Source organism: Cynara cardunculus (genome assembly GCF_001531365.2).
Source record: "Cynara cardunculus var. scolymus isolate 2C chromosome LG 10, CcrdV1, whole genome shotgun sequence".
NCBI classification, from domain to species: Eukaryota; Viridiplantae; Streptophyta; class Magnoliopsida; order Asterales; family Asteraceae; genus Cynara; species Cynara cardunculus.
In genome coordinates, this window is record NC_037537.1 from 28803482 (window position 1) to 28826002 (window position 22521).

At 35.6% G+C, this 22521-nt stretch overlaps 3 protein-coding genes and 1 pseudogene across 17 annotated transcripts in view; 2 read left to right on the forward strand and 2 right to left on the reverse strand.

Annotated features, from left to right (window-relative positions):
- LOC112518827 (gibberellin 2-beta-dioxygenase 2-like) overlaps positions 1 to 1467 on the forward strand; it is a 3627-nt gene extending 2160 nt beyond the window's left edge. Inside the window, exons 2-3 of the mRNA XM_025126576.1 lie at positions 710 to 1061; positions 1222 to 1467. Coding sequence (XP_024982344.1) covers positions 710 to 1061; positions 1222 to 1467 — 598 coding nt within the window. The remainder of the gene's footprint in view (positions 1 to 709; positions 1062 to 1221) is intronic.
- Positions 1468 to 3711: 2244 nt separating this feature from the next.
- Positions 3712 to 14112, forward strand: LOC112518985 (nuclear export mediator factor NEMF). Of its 2 annotated transcripts, XM_025126833.1 has the most exons (14): positions 3712 to 3885; positions 4536 to 4648; positions 5075 to 5171; positions 5260 to 5384; positions 6016 to 6550; positions 7135 to 7320; positions 7862 to 8155; positions 8567 to 8719; positions 9468 to 9622; positions 10395 to 10500; positions 11375 to 12304; positions 12510 to 12591; positions 13167 to 13514; positions 13605 to 14112. In XM_025126833.1, the coding sequence occupies exons 1-14, from the start codon at positions 3781 to 3783 to the stop codon at positions 13793 to 13795; spliced, it is 3420 nt and encodes a 1139-aa protein (XP_024982601.1). In that variant the 5' UTR covers positions 3712 to 3780; the 3' UTR covers positions 13796 to 14112. The 2 variants fall into 2 exon arrangements, with proteins under 2 accessions (XP_024982601.1, XP_024982602.1); XM_025126834.1 differs by lacking the exons at positions 13167 to 13514; positions 13605 to 14112 and having other exon boundaries at positions 12445 to 12528.
- Positions 14113 to 14171: 59 nt separating this feature from the next.
- On the reverse strand, positions 14172 to 15344 carry LOC112520228 (annotated as a pseudogene).
- A 1852-nt stretch (positions 15345 to 17196) lies between these two features.
- LOC112519038 overlaps positions 17197 to 22521 on the reverse strand; it is a 58801-nt gene continuing 53476 nt past the window's right edge. For all 14 annotated transcript variants that reach the window (XM_025126965.1, XM_025126955.1, XM_025126953.1 and 11 more), the window contains 12 exons: positions 21998 to 22153; positions 21720 to 21904; positions 20272 to 20808; positions 20009 to 20186; positions 19789 to 19931; positions 19583 to 19709; positions 19248 to 19469; positions 18489 to 18845; positions 18238 to 18396; positions 17868 to 18152; positions 17578 to 17776; positions 17197 to 17491 (listed from right to left, as the gene is read on the reverse strand). In XM_025126965.1, the coding sequence (XP_024982733.1) occupies positions 17618 to 17776; positions 17868 to 18152; positions 18238 to 18396; positions 18489 to 18845; positions 19248 to 19469; positions 19583 to 19709; positions 19789 to 19931; positions 20009 to 20186; positions 20272 to 20808; positions 21720 to 21904; positions 21998 to 22153 (2508 nt within the window). In that variant the 3' untranslated portion in view covers positions 17197 to 17491; positions 17578 to 17617. The remainder of the gene's footprint in view (positions 17492 to 17577; positions 17777 to 17867; positions 18153 to 18237; positions 18397 to 18488; positions 18846 to 19247; positions 19470 to 19582; positions 19710 to 19788; positions 19932 to 20008; positions 20187 to 20271; positions 20809 to 21719; positions 21905 to 21997; positions 22154 to 22521) is intronic.

A 22521-nucleotide genomic window follows, 5' to 3' on the forward strand; every position in this document is an offset into this window, starting at 1 on the left:
ACACACATATATATATATATATATATATATGTATATTTGTATTAAAAGAAAGTAACTTAATTAAGTTTAATATATATATATATATGTATAGGATGATTTAGTTTAATATCTTACTTTATGATGTTGTGGTGGTGGGAAACATAGCAAAAAACCAAGCTTGTACTTGTTTTTGTTGTTTTTCTAGAGTGAATCATGTGGCTATATTTGTTCCTAATCTTTAAAATGAAAACATAGATAATATATGTAATAATGGAAAGAAAGGGAGTAGGAGGAGAATGAAATGAAATGGGGGAGCAACAAGTATCCAGTTTCGGTGAAGACAATGGTGGATTTGGTTTCTACTTTTTTACCATAAAAAGCAAGTAACCGGAGACCCTGTCTATCTCCCTTTGCTTTCTTGCTTGCTTTATAACTCTAGCTGTCAGCTAGCTACCTATATATATATATATACCCACTAGCTAGCTAGCTAGCTTTTACTGTGTGTAGTAACAGGTGTTTCTCTGTGTGTGTGTGTGTTTTCTTTTCCCATCTTCCTGTTGCTGTTGCTGTTGCTGTTGCTGTTGGTAGCTGACATGGTTCTCAGTCCATGCAGGACTTATCCAGAATATGTCAATTTATATATATATATATATATATATATATATATAATTTAATTACATTGATTTAGTGCATGTTTAATGATATAATTTGTTTGGTTACATGCACGCAGTTATACAGTGAATGGTTACATAGCAGAAGTTCGGAGGTTGGCATGTGAGATATTGGGCTTGATGGCCAAAGGACTTGGCCTCCCACTTCAAGTTTTTACCACTTTGCTTACAGACAGAGATACTGACTCACTCCTCAGACTCAATCACTATCCACCACCAACAGCAGCAGCAGCAGTCTCTTCTACTACTAATAATCCCATTGGGTTTGGAGAGCATTCTGACCCTCAGATCTTGACCCTCCTCACATCCAACGATGTCCCTGGCCTGCAGCTATCATTGGGAAATGGTCATTGGCTACCTGTCACGCCGGACCCACAGGCTTTTTGTGTCATCGTTGGTGACCTCTTACAGGTAGGTAAAGATTTACAAACATCTAAATATAAATATATATATATATACACATGTTTTTCATTAATGTATATAGAAACAATCATTGCTTCTTTGTACCGTCTACTTCTCTCTTAATCGTTGACATATATACATATGTATTTGTGTGTGTGTGTGTGTGCAGGCTATGACAAATGGGAGATTTGTGAGTGCACGACATAGAGCCATGGCGAACACATCATCTACTGAATCACGATTGTCAATGGTGTTCTTTGGTGGACCTCCACCCCAAACAACAATCACATGTCCACCACAATTACTGAAACTAAACAAACCCCTCTACAAAGCATTCACTTGGGCTGACTACAAATCCCACGCCTATGCTCATAGGCTTGGAGAAACAAGGCTTGATCACTTCAAGCTTTCCTAGCTAATTAATTAATTTTCTCAAATCATCATGCTATGGTATGATAAGTTAAGTTTATAATCATGCACCAATATTCTTGATAATTAATGAATACTACTCCTTTTGTGTTTGAATCATATATATATATATATATATATATATTTGTAGGTTTAGAATTAGATGGTTGGGAAATTTTGGTGTCTTGTTTTTGTTGGGAATTAAAATGTAAAGGCTGATGCTATTGCTTGTTAGTTATAGTTATAGTTATAGTTATGGTTATAGCCTCTTACTCTTTTAATGGCAAAATCTTGGTTTCTTGGTGCTTCTGTCTTTCCAGGTTCATTAATGTTTTTCTCTTTTACATTAAAATTATATACTTTAATTTATTTCTTCATACAATTATACAAATTCCAATATTATTATAAAAGCCACACTTGATTCATTATTTCTTTCTCGTTATAAATTAAATTAAAAGTAACACCTTTCTTTTTAATGAAATAATTTACTCATTAACTAAAATTAATTTGTTACTTTTATTTGACGGTTAATAATTCCTAGTGAGTATTCAATGTTCTTCCTTAGAGACTTATCATTTAGTAACTTGTAGAGAAACATGGGCACAAGAAGATGAAGTAAAGACTATGGTTGTTGAACTATATATTCAGTGTTCTTCTATCATTTAGTACATATAACTAATTTTTTCATTCACACACCGCAACCACATATATACATACACACACACATATATATATATATATATATATATGTATTTTCAATTCATGATTTTCCTAACAAACATTGGCCACCAAATTAATTTTATGTTATCTCATGATAATAAATCAATTGCTTTTGCACAAAAAATATGACATTTTTTTATAATATTTAAGATTTTTATCTAATATGATTTGTTAAAGTAATTGGTTGTGTTCTTTAATTTTAATAAATAAATAAAAAACATTGAGGGTGACATGCATGCATGTTCATGTTCATGTTCATTTTTAACAAGTAAAAAAACCATAACCACACGTAAGTTATTGCATTGTTTGTAGTTTGAAAGAAAGTACAACAACTAATTATCTTTTGCTCTTGACAAACGATGTTTTAAAGTGGATACATATAATATATTACCATTTCTCTTTCTCTGAATGCAACTGCAACTGCAATTCAACGCTTCTTTTTATACCTTTTTTGATTAGTTTATATAGAGAAAGTGTGATTATTTATGGATTCAATTGTTTGGATTTGTCATTTTTATGCAATAATACTACTAATAATCGCCAAAGCTTGTATCATGTCTAGGAAATAATATTTCTTTGTGTTTAGTGTCATCCATATATGGATTTTGACTTAATTATGTTGCATATATATTTCCATTTAATTTTTATTAATATCAACCAACAAACTTAACTTTATTTACTTATTCCAAGTGTATACTTTTTAGATACAAATTACACCGCACTTTACACTGCCGTAATCTATAGTTAATTTGATGGTTTGAAAATAATACGTGATTTGCCTCTAAACTGCATCACGCATTAAACACCTGTAGACAACGGCTATAGTTGAATATAATTTCTTTAAAAATAATTTTGACTTTTGATTATTATATATATTATAGCTGTAAACCGTTAGAAATGTTTTTACCGGCCTTCACAATTAGCTATACGAGCTCAGAGACTTAGAGTCCGTTTGGTTTGCAAAATTGTTTTTAAGAGATTTGGATTTCATAGAGAGATTTGGATTGCAATTAATTTGAAATTATTTGTGTGTTTGGTTTATAGGAATTGAATTTCATTATTTATTAATAAATTGTAGAAAAAATTATAAATGATTATAAAAATAATTCAATTACATTTTTATGAATCGATTATTCCAAATCCAAACCAAATGCTTTTAACATTTTTAAAAACCTTATTACATACAATCCTACTAAATCACGTGAGCACTCCTTAAGGATTTCAAAATTCTATGACAACGAACAACGATGAAAATATGAATGATGTGGAATCGAGTAAGTGGAATGTAAGTTGCTGTTGTGATCATCATCAACATCAAATAATACTTCTTGTTTTGTATTCCAAGTTTTCTTTATGTTTGAACAATCCAACATCGTTATTTATTTATTTATTTATTTATTTATTTATTTATTTATGTTTTAAAGAAAATCAAAATTACTTATATATTTAAAAAAAAAAAAAAATTTAATTAAAGGAGCATCAAAATGAAAAAATGTATCAACCCTAAACTCACGATTCCAAACTGCCTTTTCTTTCTCTTCCCATTTTCAAATCGTTGTCTTCCTTCATTTTTGCACCACTTACTTCAAGCTATTGAGAGATGGTGAAGGTCCGGATGAACACGGCGGACGTGGCCGCCGAGGTCAAATGCTTACGTCGCTTAATCGGGATGCGCCTTTCTAATGTCTACGATCTTTCTCCCAAGGTGGAAACCCTAATTATGTTAGATGTATCTTCTTCAGATTATTTCTTATTTGAGTTTATATGGTTCAAAGGCACTTATCAATGTGCTATCAGAGTTCAAGGTCGGTTCCTACATGACTAAATAGGGATCCATTTCTGTCATTTATCCATGATGCAGAGTATTGCCACTTATTCACTGTCTCAGTGGAACTTATTCCACTTGCTTCTTCAATTCCAAACTATACAGCTTCACGTTTAAGCATAATTTTGATGTTTTAAGTTCAACAAGTCAGACTTCACATAAGTATGTTATTAGGTTCAAGACGAGGGTCGTAAGAAACAAGAGGAGTTCTTAAGTCTTACACCACCAAGGGTCTATGTATTTTATCAAATTTTCTCACAAGTTTTCCCAGTGTATTAATAACATGAAGCTACTCATCAGTCTGATTGATCTGAAAGTCATAGTGGTCCTCTTTTTTATTTGTATTTCCAAAAAACAGAGTTGGTGATTGTTATGGCATTGGGTGATGCTGATACATATGCAGGCATATAGACACCTCAGTGAAGAATTATTTTATATATCGTTGAGTGGTTGACAAGAAAAATGAGTAGCTTCTAAACTATAGCTGTTGGTTTTTGAAACCTTGGTTTTTTATGGATCATGGTTTGCAGACATATGTATTCAAGTTGATGAATAGCAGTGGAATTACCGAGTCTGGAGAGAGTGAGAAGGTTTTGTTGCTGATGGAAAGTGGGGTAAGATTGCATACCACAGCTTATCTCAGGTAAGCTCTCATTGACGGTTTATATCGGCTTAACCGCTACACCAAATCACAGTCCTAACCGCAATTTCAGATTTTGACTGATGTAACAAGATAGATCTTTTTCATGAAATACAGTTAATCGAGCGTCCATAATTAGTGTATCAACATTAGAGTTTAGGCTACGGCGTGATAGTCAATCTGGTAATTGAAAAAATAGAACCAAATGGGAAAATTCCTTGCATGTGTAATCCATCAAAAAAGAGGATTACTGTGTCTCAGACACTGCATAAATACAAACAAGCAATCTACCATCTCGAATCAATATCTCAGGCCTCCACACTTGTCATGACCTATCTTCATTCGGGGAGGGTTACAAGCTGTAAGTGGATAAATGTGTTATTGAATAATTATTTCAAAGTATATGTTGGGTTTCTTTGCTGTTTATAGGGATAAAAGTAATACTCCTTCTGGGTTCACTCTCAAATTGCGAAAACACATCAGAACTAGAAGGCTTGAGGATGTACGGCAGCTTGGATATGATCGGGTAAATCTTGGTTAAAGTCAGATTCTTCCTTATTGATTATTGAATTATCTTTTTTGCATGCTTCTAATTTGATGTACTATGTGAACAGATAATTCTCTTTCAGTTTGGGGTTGGTGTTAATGCTCACTATATTATATTGGAGCTCTATGCACAAGGGAACATACTCCTCACCGATTCCGAATTCATGGTTATGACTCTTCTGCGGTCACACAGGTTTGAATCTAGAATCATGTGTTTTCTTCTTTCTAGTTTTTTGTTATATTTCAATATGTTACATGTCCTTAGGTTTCTCTCTTCTTGATATCTGTTTGTTAAAGCTTGATGGTTCCTGTAATTAAGCATCAACCATGTGGTTGCCTTACTTGCTGAACAACCTACCTGTTACTCTATATTAGGCTAGTGGTGACAGCTGCACTAATGGAGCCTTCCCATCTTTTGACTAAGGAAAAGTAGGTGATGATTGGTGTTCCATAATTATTACTGGGTTTTGCTAGCAGGTGATATGCCAATCATATCTTCTGAAACCTGTATCCACCCTAAAGTTATTGTTAGTGTGAACTGCTTGGTCAGATGATTACTCTAAACTATTGTAGCAGTTTTCAAGTTTAGAAGGATTTTGTATTTGTGACTATTGTGTCTGTTCCACCTAGTACTGTAAGGAGCTACTGTCCATAATCTACAAGGGCACTAGAGAAAGCCATTTGCGCCTGGTTATTTATTGCAAGTTGAATATGGTAGCTTGAGATCTTTCTTCTATCATCCCACAAATCTAATTGATTGTCCTTTGTTTGTAGTCTTATCTCTCTCTATGAAGTAAACGAAGTTATTAACTTACTTGATTTAGGGACGATGATAAAGGGGTTGCAATCATGGCACGTCATCCTTATCCAGTTGAAATTTGTAGAGTCTTTGAACGGGCTGATGGTGCAAAGTTACAGGAAACCCTTACATCCTTTAACAATCAAGAAAGTAATGAACATGTGGAAGATGGTGCAGGTGGAAATCATGCACCTGTTGCACCACAAGTGAAGAAGGGGAGCCACAAGGCTGTGAAGTCCAATGATTCTAATAAAAAGAAGGATAGTGCCCATGCCAAACAAGCTACATTGAAGGTTGTTCTTGGGGAGGCTTTGGGTTATGGACCAGCACTATCAGAACATATTATATTAGATGCTGGCCTAGCTCCAAACTTGAAAGTTTCCAAGGACCTGAAATTAGAGGATGGTTGCATTCAGACTCTTTCTGAAGCTGTTAAGAGGTTTGAGGACTGGCTGGAGGATGTTATATCAGGTGCTAAAATTCCAGAAGGATACATCTTAATGCAGCAGAAGAAAATGGGGAAGGATCAAGCCCCTGCTGAATCGTCTGGCACTGATCAGGTTAAGCTTTGTTTCTAATCAGTGTTTGTGATAATTCTATGATAATACTAAAAGTAAGATTAGCCTTGATTAATTTTGTATCTGTGGTACATTCCACGAAATTTAATGAAGTTATCACAATTTCCTTTATAAAGTTGAAGAATAACTATTAGTTCTAAAATAGAAGTCATAGGTTTGATTCTCGGAAGCAACGAATTATTTTGTTGGAATGGTGGGAGTGCCAAGTAACCTAGTAAGGTGAACTAAGTAAGTTTGTAACTATCTAATTTGCTTTCTTCAAAATGTCTTTTGTGTCTGATGTTTTAATTTTATGTGATGTCAAACGAATAATCAAGCTCTTTGAGTTATCCTGACCTTCTCTTGAACCACTTCTCAAAAGTAAATTCTCCACCTTTTTTCAACATATAAATCTGGTTTCTAGTTTTACTTTAACTACTCTTCTAGTTTTTAGCTTCTAGTTTTACTGCAACTACTCTTCTAGATGTGCATATAAGGAATAAATAGACACTCTTTTCATCTTGTGGAAGTAGCGAGGCCTTTCTTCTACATTGTTATTGATGACACGCTTTGATCTCCTTTTGCAGATTTATGATGAGTTCTGCCCGTTATTGTTAAATCAGTTCAAATCAAGGGTTTCTGTGAAATTTGAGACGTTTGATGCTGCATTGGATGAATTCTATAGTAAAATTGAGAGCCAGCGAGTTGAACAACAACAAGAAGCAAAAGAGAGTTCTGCAATGCAGAAGCTTACCAAGATTCGCAACGATCAGGTCCTATATAGACTCTATTATCATCCTTCACATCTTGGTTTCCCATTTTTCTTATGAATAGTGCATGCACACATGCATCTTTTTGTTCAGCAGAAAAACTTGAAATTCGTTTTCACCTGAGGTTCATTTCACTGGAATGAATATTTTTGCATCCTTCAGAAGAGAGGACTAGGTTGTGAATCATAAGACTTCTCCATGTTGGTTTTATCTTGATTATTTCAAAAGTCCAACAATGTATTTTTCACATTTGTTTGGATTGTTGAACAGTCTGTTTGTCTTCTAGATAAAGTTCTATTTATGTACACAAATGAGGTGGGAGATACAGCGTAAGTGAACCAAACCTGTAAGCCCTTCAAAGTGACTTAAAAGGTATAGCAACAAGCTAACAACCAAGATTGCACCAGAAATATGTAAGATACATATAAGATATGCTGTGTATGTGTAGTTTTTAAAGCGGCACTAGTAAATAGAATAGTTAGCGTGCACCTTTAAAATTGTTCATCATAAATGCTGTTTAGCTTATTCAAAGTTTTTGTTACAGGAAAACCGTGTACAAGTACTGAAGAAAGAAGTTGATCGCTCTGTTACAATGGCAGAACTTATAGAATACAATTTAGAGGATGTGGATGCTGCTATCTTGGCTGTTCGCGTAGCTCTTGCAAATGGTATGAGTTGGGATGATTTAACTCGCATGGTGAAAGAGGAGAAGAAATCTGGAAATCCTGTTGCAGGTCTTATCGACAAACTACATCTTGAAAGAAATTCCATGACTCTGCTATTGAGCAATAATCTTGATGAAATGGACGATGATGAAATAACTCAACCTGTCGAAAAGGTGTTACTTGAACATCTTATCTTTAGAGTTTTCACTTTCTAACATTTAATGTTGTTTAATGCACTTTCGTATGTACCTATATCTTTATGTTTCATTTCATATCCATGAGTGCTCTTGACATCATCTTTAATCTTGCCTTTTTCTTAGTCTAAAGTCTAGACACTAGTGCACATATTCATCTCTAATGATAAACTTCTCAACAGAAAAATGACTTGAGGGTCATCTATTCTATTTAAAGTATTCAATTTCTTTGTTGATAGATAGTATTCTTCATGTAACAGATCTCATATTCCTTATTAAATTATGGCTTTTGTCTATAGCGTTGCCCACTTTACCCACTTATGTTAATGAGAAAATGGTTGCTCTCTGACTTACGACCTACTGTTGTGAATGCATGGTTTCACTCTTTAGGTGGAAGTTGATCTAGCGCTTTCTGCCCATGCAAATGCTCGACGGTGGTATGAGCAAAAGAAGAAACAGGAGAGCAAACAAGAAAAGACTCTTACAGCTCATGCAAAGGCCTTTAAGGCTGCTGAAAAGAAGACACGTCAACAGCTCTCTCAGGTAATATATCATCATGAATTTTTAGTTGAATGTGTACTTATTATCATTGGTTATGTATTGCCATCTAGAAATAGTGGTCCTTAATTTCATATGTTGTCTCAGTATCTTGTTTTGTTTTTTGATCTATTGACACCAAAAGAAAAGTTCCATGACATTTACTGTTTCTAATCTACGTTGCATGTCATAAAGCTCATGTTGAGTGAAGTCTACCCACAACTCATCTATCCATCTAACCATGTCCTAGATTAGTACATCAGAATTACTGTGTTGACATCCAAATTTCTTGTGCAACTCAAATATATCATTGATAAACACATCTACAACGTGATTAGTCAAGATGTCTTTGATTAATGAAATTTAATTCACCTAACCTAATGATGCACATGGGGCCTAAAGAATAACATGGATCCTGTTGAGGTAGGCAGGTTTATGAACATACAACATCTAATGGATTCACATAGATTGCTTATTGGGAATTATCGACAGCTTGTAATAATCTGTTTGACTAATTAGCATTTGTCGCAGTTACTTGGTTTCTGGCACCATGAATTTTTTTCTTTAGTTTGCACTTCTATTGTATAATGATAATTGTATGACTCATAAACAAAGCCAACTGAAAATTTACAACGTCATTGTAAGATTGTTTTACTATTTAATTTAGCGTCTGTTATGCTGTTTAGGTGATTTCTTGTCAACTTTTATGATTCGGTGTCAGATGTACTGACTGCGCTCATGGACAAATTATCAGGAAAAATCTGTTGCTGCTATTTCACATATACGGAAAGTGCACTGGTTTGAAAAGTTCAATTGGTTCATCAGCAGTGAGAATTATTTGGTTATCAGTGGACGTGATGCTCAACAGAATGAGATGATAGTCAAGCGTTACATGTCAAAAGGAGACCTGTGAGTGAATATTTCTAATTGTAACTTTTAACTGGGTGCAGCATAGTGCATTACTTCGTGTCTTGGCTGAATGAAATTTACAATTTTTTTGAGCTCTTCTCTTTGAACATAACTAATTGTAGTGACTGCAAAATCTCTGCCCCCCCTGCTTGATCATCGCATTCTCATTGCTCACACTTCTCACCCCTGCTCTTGTGGGGAGAAAACTGTATGGAAAGGAAGAGAAAAATGTTAACCAACCCAACTATGCTAGACTAGGAATATCTCCATTCTCAAAACCGAACTATTTCATGACAACATGTAAATCTTATCAAAGTATAAAATTAATTATATCTTGACCTATAGTAATGTTGTCAAGTTATTCATTTGCACTTGTAACAAGTGTATTGGAGGTTATATATGCAGAAAGGTTGACACTTTAAGCCCATGCTTTCTAGCTTTTATCCCAGTAGATAAATTGTTTCATTTCTTTGTAAATTAGCTTGACACAGTATTATATTAATAAGTAATATGAGGATAATTCTAAGTTGAATACAAGATTGTAATTGTGAGTCTTTCTATTTGCTAATGCAATAGAGAAGGAATTAAAGAGATCTAAATGATGTCCATGTCTTTTATATTTTATCTGTTGGGTATTGAGGTTTAATTTTTCAAAATTTCAGCTAACCATAATTCCATTTACTGGATACTTCAGCAAACACTATTGACTGTCATCCATGCTATTATTTAGTGATGATTTTTAGGCTGATATTGATGGCTTGATGATGAACAGGTATGTCCACGCAGAACTGCATGGAGCTTCTAGTACCGTGATTAAGAATCACAAGCCTGATAGCACTGTACCCCCTCTTACATTGAATCAAGCAGGATCTTTCACTGTGAGTACTTGCAAACTAGTGATTTCTTTATGACTAATGCTGATAGGTTGCAAGTAGTGGTATCAACCTTGATTGTTCTGTGGTCTAGAGGACTGAAACCGCTAAATTGTACTGATCACAAACTATTAAAAGAGAGAATTCTGAAGCACATTGGTATTTGTCAAAAGCTGTATTAGGATGTAACAAGCAATTTTCATGTCAATAAAGCTAAATAATCATGACAGTGAACAAACAAACAATTTTGTGATCTGTTGGAATATGTTTCTAAAAGCTAAAGCACTTACAGCACTATTCTATCCTAGCAAGGTTAACAATATTTTTGGCCGATTGAAAATAGAATCTTTGAGGTTAAAATTTCCGATTCAGAAGAGTTAGGTGAGATTTTGGTAGTGGCTCTTAATAGATGTTCGTGAAATGTTTGTTCTTCTAGTAAATAACTCAACAATCAAATAGATTGGACTGATTAGAGGAGAATTTCCATTGGGACTATGTATTTTTTGTGCTTGACATCATACCTTTATGTTTTCAAATACTCATGAGGGTTTTTAAGGTGCCTTAGTTGAATTGGGTACAAAGCTACCTTTGTTTTAGTTGAGCTTTCTTTTTATATATTGCAAAGCCAAAGATTTGTTTCGTTTAAGATGCTATATTTGAGCATGTAGATGGGTCTAGTAGTCATTTTACGAAAAATTTGGATCAGAAATTTGAAATCCAACACGGTCAAAATATGCATCGGATCTCTCCAACTATATAACCCTGCAGTCAGTTTCATCCTGTGCATAATATATGCACATTATTAAGAGTTAATTCTGGGAATTCTGTGCTTGTAAGAGTGATATGGGGGATGATCAACTTTGTATATCTTCTGACTTAGGTCTGCCACAGCCAAGCATGGAACTCAAAGATTATTACTAGTGCATGGTGGGTGTATCCGCAGCAGGTGAGCAAAACGGCTCCTACTGGGGAATATCTTACAGTTGGCAGTTTCATGATCAGAGGGAAGAAGAATTTTCTTCCTCCTCATCCTCTAATCATGGGCTTTGGCATATTATTCCGCTTGGATGAGAGTTCCTTGGGGTCTCATCTGAATGAAAGGAGAGTAAGGGGTGAAGAGGATGGAATCATTGAGGCTGAAGACGGTGAGCCTTTTAAAGAATTGTCTGATTCTGGTTCTGAGAGAGAAACAGCAGAAGCAGAAGATCCAGTAAACGTTTCAGATTTCCCAACAGATGAACAGAAATTGACGAGTTTATCCTCTGAAGCTAGTTCTACTCATGAAATCAGCTCCTCTGATGTCAAAACCACCAACCTGCAAGAAGTTTCTGTCGAAGAGGAGGCTAGTCACAGTGGCAATATTGATGATAATGGATTGGAGACATCTGGGAGAGCTGCTGCAACTGTGTCCCCTGAACTTGAGGATCTTCTTGATAGAGCTCTTGAGCTTGGATCTGCTGCCTCATCTGCTAAAAAATACGGGCTTCATGTTTCAGAAGTGGAATCAGAGATAAATAATCATGAGGAGAAGAAAGCAACAGTGAGGGAAAAACCTTATATCTCCAAAGCTGAAAGAAGAAAGCTCAAGAAAGGCCAACCGCATAGTGTCGGCGGAAATGCTGGTCATGGGGAAGAGGACGTGGAGAAAAACAATAAAGTCAACCATCAGCCACAAAAAGATGTTCTGAACTTAAGGCTAGATGGCGGTGGAAAAGTCAGCCGTGGCCAGAAGAGTAAACTCAAGAAGATGAAAGAAAAGTATGCGGATCAAGACGAGGAAGAAAGGAAAATCCGAATGGCTTTACTTGCTGTGAGTATATTAAGTTGCATTACTTCATGATAGTCGCTAGGCGAATATATGAACTATTAGGTGCCTTTTGCTTCATTCTCTCTCTCTACTTGTGAGTCCACTAGTTGCTTTGCATGCTTAATATTCCCCCTTTCTTTCAGACATAGAACATTCTGGTGTGAGGCCATGAATTTATAATTTGACTGACAAGACAATCTACTCGCAGTCTGCTGGAAAAGCTAAAGTGAATGAACAAGATGCGCAGAGTGAAGCAGTATCTACAAACACAGAGTTGAAGTCTGTAGGCGGTATGTATCAAATATCTGCTGAAAATTGTGACAATGTTTCTGTCTTTTTCTAATATAAAATTAATTCCAAGCCAAACTAGAGATTCATGCATTTGTGGTTAGTAGAATCTGTGTATGCATACATGATGTATATGCAGTAATAAAGACAAATGGAATTTTTATTGCTGTATGTATCTGTATACAGTTCTTTGGATGTGCATGTTAGGTCTTTTCAGTGTGGGGTGGGTTACAGTGGTTTTCCTTGACTGAGCTACCTCATATGGGGCTTTCTTGTTTGCTAGATCCCTCACTTGGTGCTTTTACTTGGATACCTTAAAGTGGGATTCTTGTCGTGTGTGTGAAGAACATTTCTGCAATTGCAGTTCTTTGCTTACCTTTGTGTGCTCGTCTATCTTGAAGTCCTACTTCTCTTGCTACTTGAAGCGATTTCTTTTGCACGTCCTTAACTTTGCTTATGCTAAATATAAAGTCTGTCCGGTTTGTATAATGGTTGTTCATCATATTGCATGCAAACACTCGTGCAGGCTTGTAAATCTGCAATTTGATTGCATTGTTCCAATTGTGCTGTAATGCAGGCAATGAAGATGCTCCAAAAATATGCTACAAATGTAAAAAGGTTGGACATCTGTCTAAAGATTGTAGAGAACATCCAGATGAAGTGAAGGGTGGTCGTGCAAATGGTAGGCATGAAGACAATGATGCTAGTCTTAGTGAAGCTGAGAGGATGGCAATGGAAGAAGATGATATAAAGGAGATTGGTGAAGATGAGAAAGAGAAATTGACAGACGTGGATTATCTGACAGGGGTTCCTCTACCAAACGACATTCTTTTATATGCTGTGCCTGTGTGTGCTCCTTACGCTGCTTTACAATCATATAAATATCGTGTGAAGATAATCCCTGGAACAGCAAAGAAAGGAAAAGGTATGGTGAAAGTTTAAACTACAGCTAGTATATAAATAAATTAGAGTATAAAGTAATGATATATTTTCTATTTGTGGGTTTGGTTTAAAGCTGCGAAAATGGCTATGAATTTGTTTGGTCACATGGTGGAAGCATCTCAACGAGAGAAAGAGTTGATGAAGGCATGTACAGAGCCAGAGCTTGTGGCTGCGATTATCGGAAACGTCAAAGTCTCTGCTGCAGGCCTCAATCAATTGAAGCAGAAGCAAAGGAAAGGAAAGAAAGCAGCCAAAGCAAGCTGAGTTTCACGTTTGATTGTGTAAATGGTAAAATACAGAAATAATGGGGAGACACCAATTTTGGAGGATGGAGGCAAAAGTGTTGGAAGGTTTGATATTTGCAATTGCAAATCATATTTTGAGATATGCAACACTCCTTTTTTAAATGGAGAAAAAAAATCATGTTTTTAGTCTCTCTCACACAAACACATTTTCAAACAGTGTATCATGTGTTACTTTACATGTCCTTTTTTTTATGTATAGCTAGAATTTAATGTAACCATTCACATATATTTGTTTCACCTTTTGGCATATTTATATACCAAAACGAGTATATGTATATATGTTTTGAAATCACTTAAAAAATACATCATTCAAGCATATAATTTAACGCCAAACTGGCCTCATGAATCAACTCCCAACACCTTATCCGTCTCTTTCTCTGCTATTATCTTCACCAATCCTTAGACTTCGCCCTGCTGTTGCCCAACATCGGAAATCTCCCGATGTTATAAGCAATCCCGAGTTCCTTCACCTGCTCCTCCGTCTTTCCAACAGATGCCACCTCCGGATGTGTGTAAACCACACCCGGTACCTTATCATAGTCAACATGTCCTTCCTTCCCCTGCAATGAATTCTGCACACGCTATACCATCTTCTTCAGCTTTGTGAGCCAACATCGGTCCAGGTATCACATCACCAATCGTGTAAACGCCTTTGATGTTTGTAGAGAATCTTCTGTCCACAGGGATTCGGTTTCCACTCCAATCTTGTCCAACCCGAGTCCAGCAGTATATGGAGTTCTACCCGCAGAAACAAGAACAACATCAGCTTCAAGTATGGTCTGATCACCACCGGCTGATGGTTCAAGGGTTAACTTCACCACATCCGTGCTAGTGTCAACTGCTGCCACCTTAGTCTTGAGCATGAATTTCATGTTTTGCTTCTCGAGCATACGCTGAAACTGCTTGCGGACCTCACCATCCATGGAAGGGACGATATGAGGTCCAAGCCTATGTAACCAGCTCTTGGGAATTTGTGTCAAAGCCAAAGCTCCGGTGGATGAGACGATCCGTTTCTCGTGAATGGTGATCCTTCGACATCAGAGCCAGTGGCAACAATGACGTTTTTGCCGTTCACTATCGACAGAAACTTGGCATAGCCTTTTACGTACTTGAAAAGGATTTCAACACCGTTTGTTAGGTTAGAAACAAGCGGGACATTGTCAAACTTAACACCATGCTTTGCGAATCTAGTTTTGGCTTCATGATATGATACATGTGGGAAGTGCCTGAAACATAATTCATCAACATATAAACCCTACCTTCCCATAACCAAATGTAATTTTTGTTTAGAAAGGAAAGAAGAAGACCAGCTTACAGCCAACGTTGAGGCAAGGCAAGTACCGCCAAGAGCACCACGTTTCTCAATACAAGTAGTTTGAAGTCCTAACTGAGCAGCTTTGATGGCGGCAACATATCCGCCGGATGACAACGACGAGAGACCTTAAGGAGGAGAGAGAGAGAGAGCCATAGGTGGTGGCCTTTGGTCTTGCCAAATTCGCCATCCCCATTTATTTTCTCTAAAAGATATTCCTTTTGGGAATTCCAACTTAGTTGTCCCTCCTTTTTATATTACATATTCATATATTCATATTCAATTGCTAGATGTTGAAAATTGCCTTTTCTAATGTGTTGGGTTACAATCATTAATATTATAAGACATAACAAAAGAATAATACCATGAATTTTCTAATCATTAACACGAGTGTATGTTAAATCTAATCTTAGTTTTCTTTCTTAAAATTATATCCATACACATAAAAAAGTGATAAGTGTAAACGTTGTCCCATAAAGCCAAATTGGCTAATGGCTTCGTATGTAAACAAATGGTCCCTACATATATTTATATTATTTTATTAAACAAATTTAATAAAAATTTTAAAGTTTTAAAATACTAAATGACCAAGATATCTTTTATACTTTTTCACTTTTTCACCCCTTCTCTCCTCACATACACTCACCCTCTCACAACCTGATTTTTTTTATAAATTATAATTTTAAATTTATATTTTATACCCCTGTAATTAGTTAATTAATTTACTTTACGTTCTTTACTTTTAAATGTTTCATTTTAAACCTTTATCAAATTAACATACATAATCGTCTCGTTAATATCTTCGAAATGAGTCCAATATTGAATAGTTTTTGACTTAATTATATTATTATATATTATATATACTGTGAAAAATTGTTTTTAATATTTATGATTTATACTTTTATAGTTATTTATTTATATATATACTATATATTTTGGGGTTAGGCTGTCTAAATTGCACTGTATAATATATTCTGAATTAATATGTTCTTGGGTTTTTTTGAAATATATATATATATATATATACATGTATTAATTCAACCTTAATCTGAGTTTCTGGACAAGAAAGAAAGTAAGCAGTTGAAATTTCATTCTAAAACCCATTTTTTTTTGTCTTTTCATGACTTATGATCGATCAAATTTGTAGTTTTCTTTATTGGTTTTGAGTGTTTATCTTAAATTCAAGTTTCTTGATTCTTTGCTCTTGGACTCTTGGTGTAAATCGAACACATTTGTGGAGTCGTTTAAATATGTTGGATTTTAAATATATTGGATTTTAAACTGTCATACAATTTTTTTCATCGATAGTATGTAATTGGAACCATAACTCTTATTTATTCAAATTGTATCAATATGTAAAAACTAAGTGTAACCTATATAATCGTTAAATCTTATGTGGAACTTCAAAATCGTTAAAATTAATAGCATTGCGCGGGTACACAACTAGTTACAAAATAAGAGGTATTTGAATACATATTCTTGGGAGAGCACAACACTGAAGCATATTTTTGATATTTAATACTACAATATGCATAGAAATTGAAATTTTCTTATGGAAAATATAAATCTTTTTGCGTTGAAGAAAAAAAATAAAAATAAAACAGTGATTGGTTGGTTTTTGGTCAGTTTTCAATGATGATGTATGAATTAATTTTTATGTTTTTTGAAGATGAAATTCAAGAAAGACAATAAGAATTTGAATTTTATTATGACTATATTATTTATTGCCATTGGTGTGGAGGAACGTTGACTTTGGAATAAAGATGAAAGAAAGGAGGGAGGGTCAAACTTGGCTACCTTCTTCTAGCAACTTCTTTTTTTCCTCTTCCTTCGATAAATATCAACTTCATCATCCACATACTCTGAATTGATTATTTATTATATTCTCTTCATTTTACAAATAAAATATAAAAATTTAAATCAAGAAAAACATTTTAAAACTCCCCCAAGTGAGATACACAATATACAGAAAAGGAAAGGAAATAATTAGTAATATAGAGAAAATGAGCTCTTGATTGATTAATAATAATAATAATAATAAAAGGGGCTAGATTTCTCTCTCTCTCTCTCTCTCTAGTTGATATTTTGCTATACATCATCATCTGATAACCAATCAATCTACACAGAAGGTAATTTCTTCTCTGTACAGTAGTAGTAACAGTTGTACCAGTAAATCTATGACATACAAATATTTGCTTTGCATCTATACCACCATTGCATTTACTTGCTTGCTATCATGGATTGGATATGCTTGTGATTTGACTGCATCCCCAAACCTCTCATTATGTCTCCATCTCCATCTTCACCTTCTCTCAATTTCACATTATTATCTCAATGCAAACCCTGTATATTACATCTGTTTGTTACAACACATCATCTTATCCCATTATTCACAAATAAAATTTCATGTCTATGGTTTGTGTACATACCCCTTGTCGACATGAGCTAATCCATCCACGGTTTTCGTGTTTAATGATGACTACTAGCACTGGTACCAAAGATGGGATTCTGTGGAACCGATGCAGGAACCTGCTCTATAAACCATCCACGTTCTTTTAAAACTGCTTCAGCAGTCGAAACATCACCCGTTCCCGAATATGGTCTTTTCACTTTCCTTTTATGAATTTCCTGAACAAGTCGCAACACCTAAACTCAACCTTTCATATTCTTCAACCATAAATAGAGAAACAAGTCTAGGGGAGGAGAATTCATATCATACCTTCGGCTGGTTTGGCACAAATGTTTTCATTGCTTGCTCAATCGAGGAATAAACCTCACTTGCCTGTTTGGTATCACGGTAGCATTTTATAACACGAGTATGATCATTGTTCTCTGATGATTTTGATTTCAAGTATAGGATAAGTTTCGATGGAGGTGCATTTGCTCCATCTTTCTTTCCACGAGTTAGTTCCATGGTCCCTAGATCCTCCCACAGAACATCCCACAGCACCAAGCATGGATCTCTAGCTGGATTGAATTTCTTTTGTGGTATAAGGTTGGATGTCTGCACCAACCAACCATCATAAATACTACTTGAATATCATGTCATGAAAAAATATATATTTCTCTACCTCTACAAACTAACATACTTGTAAGAGTATAACTCTTCGATGTGTCACAAGAAGTATCTTCTCTTTACGTAGTGAAAAATGGTTTTCGTAAGCATCTGATAAGGCAAACTTTCCACGGACTTTAAACAGATCCACCTGTAAAAAGAACGACCCTGATTCTGCAAGCTGCAGTATTACCTGCATTTGGGCATGAAATCAGCTCAGTGTTGCCATTCTAAACATGTACAATCTTAATATACACACACACACACACACACACACATACATACCTGTCCCTGTGCCCTGTACTCATCATATGGTCGAAGCAAATTATCACCACCGATAACTCGAGGCAGCCTTCTGCGGAGAAGAAGGTCTTCTGAAGTTATAGCAGCTGCAATCTTCATTCTCATTGCATTAGCACCTTCAGTTGTTTTAGATAACAAATCTAGGACTCCACTCACAGGTTGTGCAGCTGCCCCTATTATCCCTTTACCAACACCCTGAACAAAACCCTCCACGCCAGATGCCTTGGCACCTTCTAAAGGCTTTGTTAAAATACCCGTAACTCCTCGAAATAGGCCCTTTGCTAATGCTCCTCCCCCCTCTCTGATCACATCACCAAAATCTTCAACACCTTTATTTTCCTGCACATACGATGATTTAATAAAGAAACAATTACTTCGGAGTTTATGCCAACCAAAAATCACAAAACTAATCAGCATACAAAGCCACCCTCTAAGTACATAACTGTTTTTAATAGGGGAAAAGGTCAAGGGTGCTTTGACAAGGACCTAACCTTATGTATTAGTAGTTACTTAGAGATCAAAATTCTTCTAAACTTTGTCCTCTAAAGGTAAAAATCTGAATGGCACATGTACCAACAACTATAATTACAAAACTTCATCTAATAGAAAGGAGAGAATTACAACTGTTAAGGGTATACCTTCGGGTTGGCAGCATTTATTTCAGGTTTGAACAATTATAAAAGCACATGTGGTTAGCAGTTGAAGAATAGATGCAAAATGTAGCAACTAGATGCAACAAACCTGTCTCTGGCGACTTTGAATAAATTTCTTGTCCATTGATAAGGCAGCAACACCTTTGCTCATATGTCCAAATGCACTGCTTGCATTTCCCAGTATATCCACACCAGAGAGTAACTGAAGAGGCTGGCTTAGTATATCCTTGGTAATATTTGAGATGGCATTGGTGGTAAGAACACTTTGTCTCAAAGACACATTTTCCAGGAATCTCTGATTTACCCGTATCTGTGAACAATCAGATCACGCATACATCATTCTGTCTCACACGTGCAGCAGTATCATAAAAAATGTATCCAATGAAAAAGTGCTCAGACTTCAAAGCAGTTGATGATACTTACTGGCATATTTTCTGTGTTCCCAAGAGCTGTCATCAAGGATGACCAAAACCCAAGTACACCCACAGGGCGCTGAGTCGGTGACATAGCCATGGAGAACTTAAATCGAAACTCTGAGATGTTTAGAACACTGCAACCGAAAAAATGGTTACTACACAAAAATCATGATACCAGATATGAGAAAGGGATCCAACATAATTGGTGCATACCCAATTTCAACGATAGGATCCACCGAGACAGCAGTTGTTTGATTATCACTGAATCTACTAAAATCAATCTGCTGGATCATACCATGAAGTCGCCAAATGATTGGCTCATGAATACTTATCAAGAAGGCGGAGTTTTCAGGTCCCTGTCAGAAAAAATACGTAGGTTATTAAGGAAGTATAACTATAGCCTTTGCTAGAAGAAAAGCATTCAGAATCTCACTTGCAAACCAATATAAGGATAAGCACAAAAATCTAACGATCCGTCAGATTGCTGTGTCATAGAAAATTTCAATATATAATCTGCCTCTACTCCAAGTCTTTGTGGCCTAAAGAGCACAGGCATTGGTGTCAAAGGCAGCTGATTGTCGACTTGGATTCCACGCATTCTTAGTTTGATCCTATCATACAGAAGATGCAATGAATTAGCAAACAGTATTTTGTTCTGAAAATGGAGCGACAATAATTAAGCTATTAGGATATTACCTAGTGATTCCGGAGCCCAAACCAGTTGAATATGACAAAAGAAGGTTCTGCACTGACAAGTACAATATCTCTTCGGGTGTATGATCAATAATGGACAATCCAAACTCGGTGAGTTCAAGGGTAAGATGGAATTCACCATCGGAGGTGGAAACTGATGGTTGAAGATTATTCCTAGATGTTTGTGATGAAGATGAGGCAATCTTTTTATCGGCACTCGCTTGGGGATCGTTGTTGTCTGGCATCCAGTCCCTCATCATAACAACATTCATTTTCTCTTCTTTCACTATAGTAACACGCACTGCTTTAGTAGGTCTCCCATCCACTTGAACAGGTTGATAATCTCGAACCTCATCAATATTGTACTTAGTTGACTCTTTAGTGTCGGTGTCATCCACCAGGACTTCCAGGATTCTTTGTCTACCAAGGTCTTCCCATGAAAAAGAAGCAGTTGTGCAAGGAAGAAGGCAACGCCATGAATCATCATCACCATCAATTTGCCGAAAACGGAAGGGTAAACACATACTACGATTTTCAATCCTGCATTTCAAGATGATTTGCAAGAGGGTTCTCAAATATACAAATTATAGAAATGTCCATATGCATGGTGCAATATGCTTTACTAACATTTCTAAACAAATTCAACAAGTTTCATTTGGTTGATATATGAAGTCAAGAAACATGTTCTGTATTTGTTCATGTTAAGAAAATTAGAATAAAATTATTGGTCAAGTCTGATGACCACCAACTAAGTAACAAAACATTCAGGAATCTAAAACAAGTGGGAGAAAAATCTTTTACAAGATGAGCAAATTTTATATTCTACTCTATAGCCTATGAGCTTGCTTGTGAAGCCAAATCAGAACTGTAGGGTCGAAGGCTCCTTTGAGATGATTATATTTTCATATCTCAAAAAGATAATGAAGATGAATTGATCAGATTTAAAGATAATGAGTAGTTGTTTCAGATAACTTTCTTCTTTAAGAAAGTGTAGCACTCTCTAGATTTACCAGCGTCTAGGAACAAGTAAACTTCTATGTAATTGACTTCACATAGTTGAAAAAACATGAGGATTACAAATATACCATCTAGAAAAACATGGAAATTTCAATGACCGTTAGTCAAGAAATACTTTATACTCTATATCTAAATAGAACAGATACTTTATACTGTTACTTATGGATTTTTCATTTTTTTTAAGGACAAGAACTTGGAGTGTTGGATCCATTACTTACAACCATATCAATTTCCTGAATGTAACAAAGATAACAGAGAGGAGAATTGATAATAGCATACTGACACAGAGAGAACTTTATACATGTACAGCATTATATATCAAGAAGCTAAAGGAATGTAGCTTCCAACAGATAAATGGATAAAGCTCAAGTATTATTTTGATTTATTCAATTTCATATCTCCAAGCTTTAAGCTCTTTAAAACTGAAAAATAACCTGTACTGGCTTGAAAATGAATTGGTACGAAAGATGACATCAAAGCGCGAGTTTGTTGTTCCACTCCTTACTTCAACCTTCAAATACAATCGTTTGCCTGTAGTTTCACTTCTCAAAGAAACACGCATCCAGCCTTCAGTTGCAACACTGAATGGCGTACTCCAATGGTATCCATTAGTCCTTAACTACAGTGAGGACAAAATTCGACCATGAAACAAAATTAAGCAATCATTCTATCAAGCAGTATGTATAATCAAAAAGGGTAATCATATCCAGACCTTCAATAATTCAACTTTGGCAGATGACTGCCATCTAAAATGATTTGGAGCATCGGTAGGATGAATCCAAACCAGTGACTGAGTTTCACACTGCTGCAGACATACGCTTAAGCCAGCCTTGTTAAAAAACAAGGTGTGTGGCTGAAAATGGACAACCTGCAGTAATTTATTTAGGGATGTTGATATAAGTTAGGTATGAACAAGAAAGGGAGAAAAAAAGAATGATACGGTTGATATAACTGATGTAGCTCAAGCACATAGTTTTATTTGGTTAACACTTTCAATACAGGCCTTGTTATGATGCTTATATTCAAAAATAGCATCGGAGAAAATGGAGGATGGCCGTGGTTGCTTTGATAAAGAGTATTATTCTCTTCATTGTCTACTGCTCATGTGCACTGTTAACGTGTACTGTTCTCCTATCACCGCACTTCAACGGGACGATTGGCCAGATATTAGATTCTAATTGGTAAATAGATCTAACTTGTTCATAGTCGTCCTGACATTGCCTATGCAGAAGCAGT

Coding starts and splice junctions, on each gene's coding strand:
- LOC112518985 (XM_025126833.1), top strand. CDS start 3,781: ATGGTGAAGGTCCGGATGAACACGGCGGACGTGGCCGCCGAGGTCAAA. Junction 5,172..5,259: donor GGCAGCTTGGATATGATCGG/GTAAATCTTGGT, acceptor CTATGTGAACAG/ATAATTCTCTTTCAGTTTGG. Junction 12,305..12,509: donor TCCGAATGGCTTTACTTGCT/GTGAGTATATTA, acceptor ATCTACTCGCAG/TCTGCTGGAAAAGCTAAAGT.